Genomic DNA, 12,557 nt, shown 5'->3' with positions numbered 1-12,557 from the left:
CAGAGTGAATCTGTACTGCCTGGGAGCCCAACAGCAGCAGTCTGTAAATAAAGGAAGTGACTATTTAATACAGTATATGTTTGGGAAGGTGTTCTCCCACAAAGTTGTTGAGATGTAGATTTCAGCTTGTCCTCTGCCTCAGCAATTTTTCAGTCCTTGTAATTTAGTCTTGTGCAAATATTTTGTTTATAAACCCTGCCTGGAATATGGCATACTTTAGTCAAAGCTGTTTATCATTTGGTATAGGGCTTCTTATTTACAGGAAAGAAAATGCTGAGTGCAGTTAACATGAACAGCATGATTCATACTGCTTCAAACAATTTTGCAAGCTAGGTATTTTATTTGCTTGGTCTCTTGACAGTTGCTGGGGGCAAATTGCTTGAGCAGAAAATTGGTAACTTTCTTTTGCTTTTTTAATACTAATGTGTCGGTTTTTCAAGTAAGCGATAGTGAAATATGTGTCAGTCTTATTAACCTCCCAAGAAACTCCAATTCTATGTTACAAGAGGGATAGATTATCTAGGTCTCAACCCCTGCATGCCTTGCAGTCTTAAGCAGCAATTTGTAAATAACATTTTTTCAGTATCAAACAGCAAAAATAATTTCATACTTGGAAGGCATCAAAAGCTAGCATTTTTCATTACAGGTTTAGCAAGTGTATCAAATGTATTTTTTTCAAGTTCCTCATTTTAAGCCAAAATGTGTAAATTAATAATTGTAGTTTTTGCTTCTGATAAAAATATCAACCTTTTAAGTATCAAACATTTGTACTTGTTTTCTTTTATGTACACTTTATGCTCTATTGATGTACTGTATTGTTAAATCTCTTCTTATGAGGTTTTCTGCATGTAGGCTGCATAGAGTGGCTGGGGGGACCCAGCCAGATGGGCGGGGTACAAATAAAATACCATAGTAGTAGTGGTAATAATAATAATAATAATAATAATAATAATAATAATAATAATAGGTCATTTTTATTTTTTATTTTATAGGAAAGACATCAGAAAGAACTCCATTTCCATTGTTTGGTCGAGAACCAGGACTCTCAGGCTGTCAGGTAAATGTTTTAGTTTTAAAACATTTCAGCAGCTTATTAGAACTAACACTGTTAGTGTTTCTGGGTAATGCAGATGGTTTGTGATTGTATAGGATCTGGATATGTATGTTTGAAGTTAGTTTTCTGCTCTGCAATTCTCCCATTTTATCAATATATCAATATATTAATATATTTATCAATATATCAATATCACACCTCTACGATGTCCCACCTGCAGGTCCTGATTTTCTAACCATGGTTAGGAGATTGGGGACATACTATAAAGTCTCATGTTGTATCTCTTTCTTGCCATGGTTTGCTCTAACCATGGTATCAGTGCTGTAACCATGATGTGTATCAGTGCTAAGTAGCAATGGAGGCTTGGCACTTAGGACAAATCTGGCACTGCCCTGCCAACCTCAGTCTGCCCTGAGCCAATCCCCACCTGCCTGCCTTTACAACCAATGAGGGGTGGCTCTGCCTGCCATTTGCTCTGGCTCACTTCCTGTTGGTTTTCCAGCCTTCTGCTACACTCCTCCCCCTTCTATGAAGCTACACTCCTCCCCCTCTATCTTGTTATCTTTTTGTGCAATAGCTTTTGTAATATGTGTGCAGTCATCTGCATTTTGGAATTTTAATATTGACTGAAAGCTACCTTGTGAGGGCAGTCACACTAGAAGGCAGCTTATAAATCTGTTAAATAAATAACATTTTATTACTATAATTATTAGTTTCTTACTACAATTTAATATTATAGTTCAGGCAATCTGCAAGCTGTCTTGTTCTCCAGTTCCACGACTGCTAGGTTTGCCTCAGAACATAAGGTTAAATGCTTCCAAAGTTTGCTTTGTAATGCTTCTGTCAACAAATGATCTGTGTTGCACATTTTGGGCGCTCTCAGTTTGCAATGCAATAGTAAGTGGCACTGCCTGGGACCTTTTGTTGTACATACCAAGGATCTGGAGTGAGCATGTGCATAAAGGCATGCCTGAAAGATCCTTTTGCAATATCCAATATCCAAAACAGATTTGCACCACTGAAATTTCTCAGATCTGTATGTAGCAACAATATGCTTTCTGCGTAAGCCCACTTACATCAATAGACAAATACATGATGCTTAGCACCAAACAGCAAAGGGAAGCGAATATCTATCTAAATCAATAAGACTGAACAGTCCCTGAAACGAGGGGCTCAAAGTTTGTCTACACACACCCTGAGACTGATAGGGGAGACAGGGAGGAGTGCATTTAAAAGGGCAGCGGGCAGCTACAACTGTTCGTCTTCCTCAACCTTTGTTCTAACAGCACAGTATTCAAATGAATTGGAAAAATTAAGAGCAGTTTTTACTTTGGAGTCGTGTGGGGTGGCTTTTCTAGCCCCAAACCCTCAGTGCCAGCCAGACGATCTGCACTGTGGCTGGAGAAATGGCATTTCACTCAGGCAGCAGCAAACTTACTCAGGAGTCAGGCAGGGAAGCATTCTCACTTGTGCAGCAGCACCAGCAATTTAAATCAGGAATCACAAGACAGAGAAACCAGTAGGAGAACACTTCAATCTCCCAGGACATTCTATACAAGATCTCAAAGTAGCTGTCTTGTTAAAAAGGAATTTCAGAAATAGACTGGAAAGAGAAGTAGCTGAATTGCAACTCATTACCAGACTTAAAACCATGGAGAGACCTGGTCTGAATAGAGACATTGGATTCTTATCTCATTATACATGACAAAGCTATTTTTAACCTTCTCACCCCTTGCTTTTTCCTGTAAGACCAATTGCAGTCATTAACAGTCAACAGGTTTACCACAGATATCAGCCTATTACCCATTCCCACCACCCTTCTGAGTCATACCCCTCCCCACCCTCTCACTATATATAAGGGTCTGGTGACTTCTGTTTCAGTGTATCTGAAGAAGTGTGCAGGCACACGAAAGCTCATACCAAGAACAAACTTAGTTGGTCTCTAAGGTGCTACTGGAAGGAATTTTTATTATTTTTTATTTTGTTTTGACTACGGCAGACCAACACAGCTACCTACCTGTAATTAAATCTCGCCGTTCTTCACGTGCAGCAGCAAGCATCTCCTCCTGGGGTGCCTGTCGGTGTCTGTCAGTGTTCTGCGGTAGCCAGGCTTCTGTTTTCCTGTCGGGTGCAAGCCCCATCTCTTGCCACCCTGCATTCACTCATGCTTCCTCCCTCCAAATAATAATAATAATAATAATAATAATAATAATAATAATAATAATAATAATAATAATAATAATAATATATTTCTACCCCACCCATCTGGCTGGGTTTCCCCAGCCACTCTGGGCGACTTACAACAGAACACTAAAATGCAATAATCTATTAAACATTAAAAGCCTCCCTAAACAGGGTTGCCTTCAGATGTCTTCTAAAAGTCTGGTAGTTGTTTTTCTCTTCGACATCTGGTGGGAGGGCGTTCCACAGGGTGGGTGCCACTACCGAGAAGGCCCTCTGCCTGGATCTCTGTAATTTGGCTTCTTGTAGTGAGGATACGAGTGAGCGAGGGACGCCCTGCTCCCACTCCCCATCCCTCCCCTCCCCGTGCACCTGGCCACCTGTTCCTTACCTCTCCATTGCATGCCTCAGCCCAACAGATAGCCCAGAACCAGCACAGGTTGATGCTGAGGGTGGCTGAGACCTGGAGTGCCACGTCGAAGCCCAGTGCCATCCCTGTGCTAGCTGCTGCCACTGCTACCAAGGAGGAAGTGGTGGCCCGACAGCTGCAGCAGCGGGCATTTCACGTCATGTTTGTTTCGTGTGAGGTGGTGCTTTGTATGCAGCCCGTCTCAACCTCACTCTCCGCTGCCGCCCCAAACCCAAGGCAGAGCACCCAGCGCAACATTAGGCCCCCAAGGCTCCGCTGCCCTCCACAGGCGCTTCTAGCAGCATGGGACTGGAGTTTACTGGCAGTCAGCATCATCACACTCTTCCTCCTCCAGGATGCGGTTCTTCCTCTTGCTCCTCTTCCAATTGGTGGCTTAGGTGTCACATTTCAAGCAAGGGCAGGAGGGAGGAAGCAAGTTCGAACAACGGCAACACCGCACTGTACTCTGCTCCTTCCCAGCGCAACTTGGTTTCACTTTGCACAAACTTTCACTCTCCTACCACTGTACCCACCCTTTACCCTCACGGTTTGATGACAATTTCAAAAATGGAAGAACTGCGTTCCATTTTAAATTAAAACAGGAAACAGCTATTTACTTACAAAAATGGGACGATTCCATTTTTTATGGACAGGTAGAAATCCTATACGGGACACTGTCTTTTTGTTGATTCAGCCTAGATTTGCATTACCCTTTTTAGCTGCTGCATTCCATTGCTGACTTTATGGTCTGCTAAAACCTCTAGATCCTTTTTCTATGTGTGCTGTCAAGCCAGGTGTCATCCATACTATATTTGCACATCTGATTTTTCATACTTTAAATACCAAACTTTTTATTGATCTCTGTTGAAATAAGTTTTGTTAGTTTGACCAGTTCTTCATCCTGTCAATATCTTAGATCATGTCTGGTGTTTGCAAAGCCTCCACAATGTCCCAAGATTTGATGTCCACTGAAAATTTGATGATCATCTCCTCCACTCCATCCAAGTCATGATATAAAGTCGTTAAATCACACCAGGCCCAGAACAGAACTCTGAGGCACCTCCTTTAGTGCATATTTGAGGCACTTCTGACTTTGATCAGGATTTCCTTTTCCTCAGTATCGTGATGTGGTCACCTCCACCCAAGGTCCCCATTCCTTTCATCTCATCAACCAGTTCTTCTGGACGATGAAATTATCAGCAAATCAAGAATTTATTAGACCTTCCATGCTTCACTGTTTGATTTCCAACAGATCCCATTTATTTTTAAGTGCTATGTGATCATATACCTAGCTAATGACTTGTTAGCACAATGCATTTAATGAAAACTTTCTAAGACAAACCACCAGAGAGAATCCTTATCTATCTCATTTTCTGGCAGTTGCTATTGATTACTCATTCAAGGTTCCTTTGTTTTTCACTATTTAATGATATTCTCCAGAGTGAATTCTTAACAACCTACAGATAATTGTGAGCTTATTTCTAACATTTCCATGCAGAATGAATTTGCAATATAATACAATTTCTAAATGTCATTATTCCCCATGTTTGATGTTCCTATGCCTTTATTTTTCAAAAAGTAACTTACATTCAACAGTTTAAAATGCAGCATTTATATCTTGCATATATTGGGTTGTATTCAATGTTAGTCCTACGCAGAGTGGACCTGCTGAAATTAATAGACATGAGTAACACAGATCCATTAATTTTAATGGGTCTACTCTAAGTAGATTTTGGTTGGCTGCAACCCACTCTATATAAAACAGTGTATATCACCCTTCGTTGTTTATTGTTTTAATGCTATTCCCTCTTGATGATTTTCCTATTTTATTGTTTTGTTGTGCTCCATTGTGATAGCTGTTTTATGAATGGCTTGCTGTATATGTTCTTATATAATTTATGATGCTCTATTATTGTAAGCCACTTTACACATTAAAACAAAGCAGAATGTAAGCTTATTCATTGTAATAGATTTCATACAGCATAAAACAGGTGAAAACCCAACAAACGATATATATTTTTAGCAATAGGAGTGACTGTACCCCTAAAACTATATCCAAATTTGGTATCCCTTGAGTTCTGTGCAAAATAATGGATAGAACAAAGTTTCTTTTGGTGCTGGATGGATAGCCTTGCACCTCAGGGGATATTGTGGGTGTTTTACAGTGGAAGAAAAAGAAGTGTTCTTTAAATGACAGGTGTATCTTAGCCACCTCTCTGGGGTATATGTCTCATAAGGCAGCTTTCATATGCACTGACAAAATGTGACAAAAATATAACAGAATTCTATTAAAATAGTAGATTATTATAAATATTTGCTTAATAGAATGAAGTCAGTAGTCCTCCAGTCTATAGAATAATCCTTAACACTACTCTGTGGCTGTAGGTTTTGTGGATTTCCAAACTCATATCCTGAGTATTTTAAATATTTAATTCATCAATAGCTTTACTTACCTTGCCGTTTCAATTAAACATGTTTATTTGGAAATGGATGTCAGCACCTAGGTATTTTAAATAGTTTCTGGCCGTTCATTGGTTGGTGAGTAGTCGGCGCGGTATTTGTGTAGTCACTGACTTTTTTTTTGGGTGTCTGTTGGAGGTTATTTGTGGATTAGCTAGGTATATTTGAATTAGCTTACAGCAGTGAGTGCTTATTACTGAGGACAGTAATCCAAGCAGTGCTAGACAGTATTCCAGGAGAATTGCCTGCTATTGATTATCCTTTAGTAATTGGATGTGAGTTTAGAAGACGAGGTTCCAGCTTGCGAGAAGTCTCCAATTCAGTTTTAAGAGCATTAGGAACTAAGCTACATGTATCATGTCAGCAAACTTATGTTTTTGAAGATACCCCAGGCACTTGGTCAAGAGCAAGCCTGGTATTGATAATACAGTACAAAGCTTATTTCATAGTGTTATGATCATCCTTGGAGTTGGAGTATTCCATCTCTATCTGATGCCCTCAGGGTAGGATAGATCTTAAGGTCGCTTTTCAGTTGGTTGTGCTAGGCAGAAAAATCAATGTGGTGTATTAATTACATCTGTATTGATTTTGATTTCGCAAACAGAAGTACTTCAAATAAGCTGGATAAAACTTTTTCAAGTATCAGCAATAATACAGAAAAATAATTAACTCACATTTTTTAGAGGAATGACTTTTTAAAACTAGCACAAACTGCCCTGAATCCTCAAAATCTAGGAAGGTGTCATGGCACTATGTTAATTTAATATAGGAGCTGCCACCCCCCACCCCCCAGCTAATGCAGAAGAAAACTGAGAAGGGGACAGGCAAACTATGGCAACTTTCAGGTTTTGCAGTTGCTGTTAATCCATTGATTGGAGGTGTCGGCTTCAATCACTACATAAACATTGCTTCTAATTGTTGATGCGTTAAATTTATCATGTCAGTGAAATTATAGAGTCCCACACCAGGATTTCTTTCTATGTTTGAATGTTTTCCCCACCCAATAGTTTGAAATAATTTTCCTCAAATGGCTTTAAAAAGTCAATTGGAAGTGGAGTTCGGTTGTAGTACTCAGGGTACAAGCCCCATTGTTTGGGGTGGGGGAGCATGCACAAGGCACAGTTGACCTCTGCACCAGGAAAATAATGTGTCACGTCATTTCATCACATGCTGCGTGGCGTGTTGTGTACCCACAGTCAGGGGTCCAAATTGGCGCCCCTGCAGTCAAGTGACACATAAATGTTGTAAAATAATAATAATAATAATAATAATAATAATAATAATTAGGCTTTTTTAAAAAACAACAACAACCCACAACTAACATTTCTTTGAACAGTGATATGAGATTGAAGCTGAACACATGGTTTTCACTAGTCATTGGTTGATGTATTAACCACATCATTTGAGACTTAGGCCCAGTCTATGCTAATACGTTATGCTAATACTGTAGTATATTGCTTTAGCAAGGCATCACAAGCGGGAAGGAGCTGTCTTAAGTTTGTGTCACACACTTCTCCGGTCCTTTTTTTAATTTTAAAAAATAGCTTTATTTAGATGCTTAAAATACAAAAAGTAGACAAACAATAAACAAAAATAATAAAATCCAAACAAATTATCAGCAAATTATTACAAACAAAAGAAAAAGAAAAAGAAAAAGAGAGAAAATACACAATTAAAAAGGAGATACAAAAAATACTAAAAAGAACAATTTAAAATTTGACTTCCAATTGTTTGTATATCACTTCCCTTAATAATTGCTCATAGCTTGCTATACCTCATACAAAAATTAAGAAAAAGAATAGGAACAAAAAATAAATAGATGTATAATTCACTCTTTAGTATATAAATAATTCACTCTTTAATATAGCTATCCCCGTGTGTATCTCAATCTAAGCAAATCACCAACTCTGTTTTTACACCCTCTTTTTTCAAAAAATCTTCCAACATATTTCCACTCAGCTTTAAATCTTTGTTTTGGTATGTTTCTAATTACTGCCATCATCTTAGCTAAGTTCATAAATTCCACTAGCTTACTCTGCCATTCTTGGACCGTTGGTATTTTTTCCCCTTTCCAATTTTGAGCTATAAGTAACCTGGTTGCTGCACAAGCATACAAAAAAATTATTTTTTCTATCCTCAGGTCTATTTTTGGGAATCATACTTAATATAAAAGCCTCTGGGGTTTTTTCAAACGCGACTCTCAGCATTTTTAAATTTTTTGATATATTTCACTCCAAAATCTGTTGACCTTAATACATTTCCACCAGCAATGAAAATAACTACTGTAACTACCTTCTCCAGTCCTTTTCAAACACAGCCATGGCATGGACTTAGCAGCTTTTAGTTTCACTTTCCTTAAAAAAGACTTGGAAGTTGAGTTGTTTTGAAACTGATCAGTTTGTTAAAAACCAGTGGAAAGCTGCTCCCCTAGGGCAAATGAATCTCAGCAAGCCCTCAGTTGCCTGCCTTCTTATTTATGGGTGCACACAGACTTGCGCAGAGAGGGGGCAGCCACCTGGGTACACTTGCCCCGTGCCTCAAATGGCTAAGTCGGTTAGTTAGGGGACTTCACCAGGAACTGGCTGGTTTTTTGTTTGAGTTTGTAACTTTATTCTAACAAGACTCCAGCTCTGAGCCTCAGACAAGCTCAGCATTGGCCTGAGTTCTCGGGTGAGGTGGGGGGCCTGGCTGCCACTTTCCTCCTCCTCAGTCTCAGTGTTTCCCTTGTAAAACTCAGCATAGAGGAGAATGGGGACAAAACTAGAATTAAGTAGCTCCACTTGTCATTTACTCCAGCTCTAGTGCCACTCACCATTCTTAAAAACAATAATCCTGGTCTAGGCAACACGAAGTACAAGAAGTACAAGAAAGCCAAAGCCACCATGATTCTTTGGCTTGTGCACTCTCCCCTCCCCACCCCTTCCCCCAACACCACTAGGAGGACAATGTTAGCAAATTCATTCATCCCTTTCCCTGAATCCTTGACTTGTTATCTCTTTAAAGCAGGCATCCCCAATCTTGGCCCTCCAGCAGTTTTGGGACTACAATTCCCATCACCCCTGACCACTGGTCCTGTTAGCTAGGCATGATGGAAGTTGTAGTCCCAAAACAGCTGGAGGGCCAAGTTTGGGGGTGCCTGCTTTAAAGCTTAGTGTGTGCCAGACATTTAGGCACAGAAAAAGAGAGACTTTTAACGTTCTACCACTGTTGGTTTGTTTTGCAGTCAAGTCTGATTCGATCAGATATTGGGCTTGGAAGTCCAGGTCTGATGTCCTCGGGAAAAGCCGGAACATCATATTACCCATATCCTTCCACAAATCCACGACGAAGATCACTTCATGATTCATCTTCTCTTGGTGAGTCAATCATATTACGTTAGCTAATGCTGCTTTCCCCACATCACATTTTTAAGATTGAGAGCACTCTTTTCAGGGAGATGTCCAATTATTTTCCCCAAGAAATGTGTTTAATTATAGATTACCTTCTGTTAATTTTATATTCTGTTTAACCTGGCTGCTTAGGACTCATATAAGTGGGAGAGCATTGAAGTGGGCTGAAGGAGGGAGCCAGCAGCTTGACATTGCACTTTTCCCTTTTGAGCGCAAAATTAGGTAGCATCTGCTGCCTTTTTCCTTCTGTAACTCCTCCTCAGTCATCCATTCCCCATGTGTAGTGTGCAATCCACCCCAAAAGAGTTGCAAGAGCAGAATGATGTCCCAGAAATGATCATTGCTGTTAGTGTATATTACATTCTAGTTTGTCAGTTACTTGCATCACTCTGTGTCAGTCATTCACTAGTGATTAAATATTATTTAAGAAATCATTAGAAAGAAGAAGGATTCATTATATTTTATGTTGCCACAACAAAAACTTCTTTGGCACAGTTCAGATTTGTTTTATTTTGAAATGCTATCAGATCAGTCTTCAGTAGTTATAAGTAGAGTAGCCTTAGATGGACCCAGCAGCTTCTCTTCTGGACCAGGAAGAAGATGCTTTGCCTGTGAAGGGAGGCAGCATAGTTTTTTAAATAAATGATTTCAAACCGAATGCTGGCTCAGTTCTTCACTTCTACTGTTGACCAGAAGCATGTACTTAAACATTCCCCAATAAGGACACATTACGAGCATGCTAGATCAGGCTAATGGCCTATTTAGTCCCTGAAGAGCTTAGTATTATCAGCAAACCTGGCCACCACACTGCTCAACTCAAAATCATTTATAAACAAGTTAAAGAGCACAGATCACAATACCAATACCAATCATTGGTGACTCTGCCATTTACCTTCATATCAGGAATACTGTAACTTCCTGTTACTTGTCTTAACCAGTTCCTGATCCACAAGAAGCTGTTGCTTCTTATTCCATGAATCCTATGTTTACACAGGAGTCTTTGATTAGGTACTTTGTCCAAAGCGTTTTTAAAGTTCAAGTAAAGAACATCAGCTTGATCCTCTAGTTTTGTTGACATCCAAAGAACACTAATAGACTGGACATTTCCTTGCAGAAGCCATGTTTATTCTGCTTCACCAAAGGCTTGTTTTATATACCTGGTTGGTTCTGTGACCAACTGTTCTAGGACACAATTGTTTAGGGCAGGGGTCAGCAAACTTTTCCAACAGGGTGCTGGTCCACTGTCCCTCAGACCTTGTGGGGGGCCGGACTATATTTTGAAGGGAAAAAATGAACAAATTGCTATGCCCCACAAATAACCCAGAGATGCATTTTAAATAAAAGCACACATTTTACTCATGTAAAAACACCAGGCAGGCCCTACAAATAACTCAGAGATGCATTTTATATGAAAGGACACATTCTACTCATGTAAAAACACGCTGATTCCCAGACCATCCGCGTGCTGGATTTAGAAGGTGATTAGGCCGCATCTGGCCCCTAGGTTGCCTACCCATGGATTAACTTTAGGGTATCAAGAAATGTTACCTTTGTGACTGAAAAACACATGTTCTTGTGCATGAATGCTGCCATTTTGGCATGTAAGTGCAGGCACACACCACTAAAGACTAGAAATGGAATGCAAGATTCTTGAAAATTGCTAGGTACAAACCATACACAATAGATATGACTTGGATTCTAAGTGTTCTCTAATGGCATAGCTGGTGTGTGTGTGTGTCTATATCTATATCTCTCAATCTTTCTCCAGCAAGTGCACCATCTCCACAGGGCCCTGGGTGCCCTGGTTCCCATAATTGGTTTTCCTGTGCCCGGCTGCCTCCCCCCTCCGCAACTGCCTCCATGTGCTGCTGCCACTGTAAAAGCCGCTGTGCGCCACCCACAGCGGCCGCACAACCGTCTCCACAGCCTCTGCGCACCACCCACCACCACCAAGCACCACCTTACCTCTGGTGCTCCAGTGCAGCAGTGTCAACTGGATCTGGGCCTGCGCCTCTGCTGTGGGGCTCCACAGCGGAGGTGCAGGCCCCAGTCCAGTTGCCGCTGCTGCGTCGGAGCGTGTGCGCCGTGCCACCATTATGACATGATGTGATGTCATGTCACGACGTCGTTATTTCAGTGCGCACTGACGGTGGGCACCCACAGTGTGGGAGCCCAAATTAGAGGCCCTGATCTCCACTGTTTTTGAGTCATAACGCTCTATATTGTTCCCAGTTTTTTTGTCCAATTACCTGTTTCATGTAGAGGGGCTCATTTCAAATAGGCAACAGTAGCCACGTACTTAGGTCTCTTTTTCCCCTAGCATATAAGCCATTTCCTTCTTTGGTTATATGGTGATGATTTTCAAAATACAAGCATTTGCATGGTATTCCATCACTTGTTCTTTTGGTAGGTGAACTCTTTTGGGAGGGTGTGTTTACTGGGCTGAATCCACTGGTTCAACTCTTAAACTAGATCTTGAAAATTAATTCATAATTCTTAGTGTCCTTTTAAAAAACAATTTGTGTTTGGATCTGGAAGATAAGTAGCTGGGCAAAAGAGTTTTATAACAGCACCTGCTACTATTCTGCTCTTTAGGACTACATTTTCTAGTTCTTTTCTCATTTAAGCAGTTTTTCTTCGGCAATGCTATTTACTCTGTTAATATTGCTAATGCTGCTGGTTGATAAAATGTGGCTTTTCATATGCAGATTCTCTACAGACCAAGAAAGTAAGAAAAGTGCCCCCAGGTTTGCCTTCATCTGTAAGTATTGTTGGTTGTTCTATCTTTCAGTAAACAGTTACCATTGGATTGCTTTCTTTGTGTATCAGTTATAAAGAGTAAAATTGAGCAGTAATAAGTTATAAAGCAGGGATAACTAACCTGTAGTTCTCCATAAGTTGTTGGGACTCAAGCTCCATCAGTCCTGACCAGTGGCCAACCTGGCTAATGCTGATGTGAGGGCTGCTTGAAAATCTAATTGAGGCTTGCACCACATAAGCCTAGCAACCAATTGTGGCCATCTCTATAACTATTTGCACTGCTCTTCCTCTTTCTGGAGCAGGT

General features: G+C 40.3%; 1 protein-coding gene across 22 annotated transcripts in view; it reads left to right on the top strand.

Annotated features, from left to right (window-relative positions):
* Positions 1-12,557, top strand: part of TCF12 (transcription factor 12) — a 135,289-nt gene that overhangs the window by 68,961 nt on the left and 53,771 nt on the right. For 21 of the 22 annotated variants that reach the window (XM_033166654.1, XM_033166649.1, XM_033166662.1 and 18 more), the window contains 3 exons: positions 993-1,057; positions 9,328-9,460; positions 12,202-12,254. In XM_033166654.1, the coding sequence (XP_033022545.1) occupies positions 993-1,057; positions 9,328-9,460; positions 12,202-12,254 (251 nt within the window). Of the gene's footprint in view, positions 1-992; positions 1,058-9,327; positions 9,461-12,201; positions 12,255-12,557 lie in introns of those variants that run through there. The other variant, XM_033166669.1, reaches the window with a different exon arrangement.

Source organism: Lacerta agilis, chromosome 13, assembly GCF_009819535.1.
Source record: "Lacerta agilis isolate rLacAgi1 chromosome 13, rLacAgi1.pri, whole genome shotgun sequence".
Taxonomy (NCBI): Eukaryota; Metazoa; Chordata; class Lepidosauria; order Squamata; family Lacertidae; genus Lacerta; species Lacerta agilis.
The sequence above is the reverse complement of the archived record's forward strand: the minus strand, read 5'-3'. Positions and strand labels throughout refer to the sequence as shown.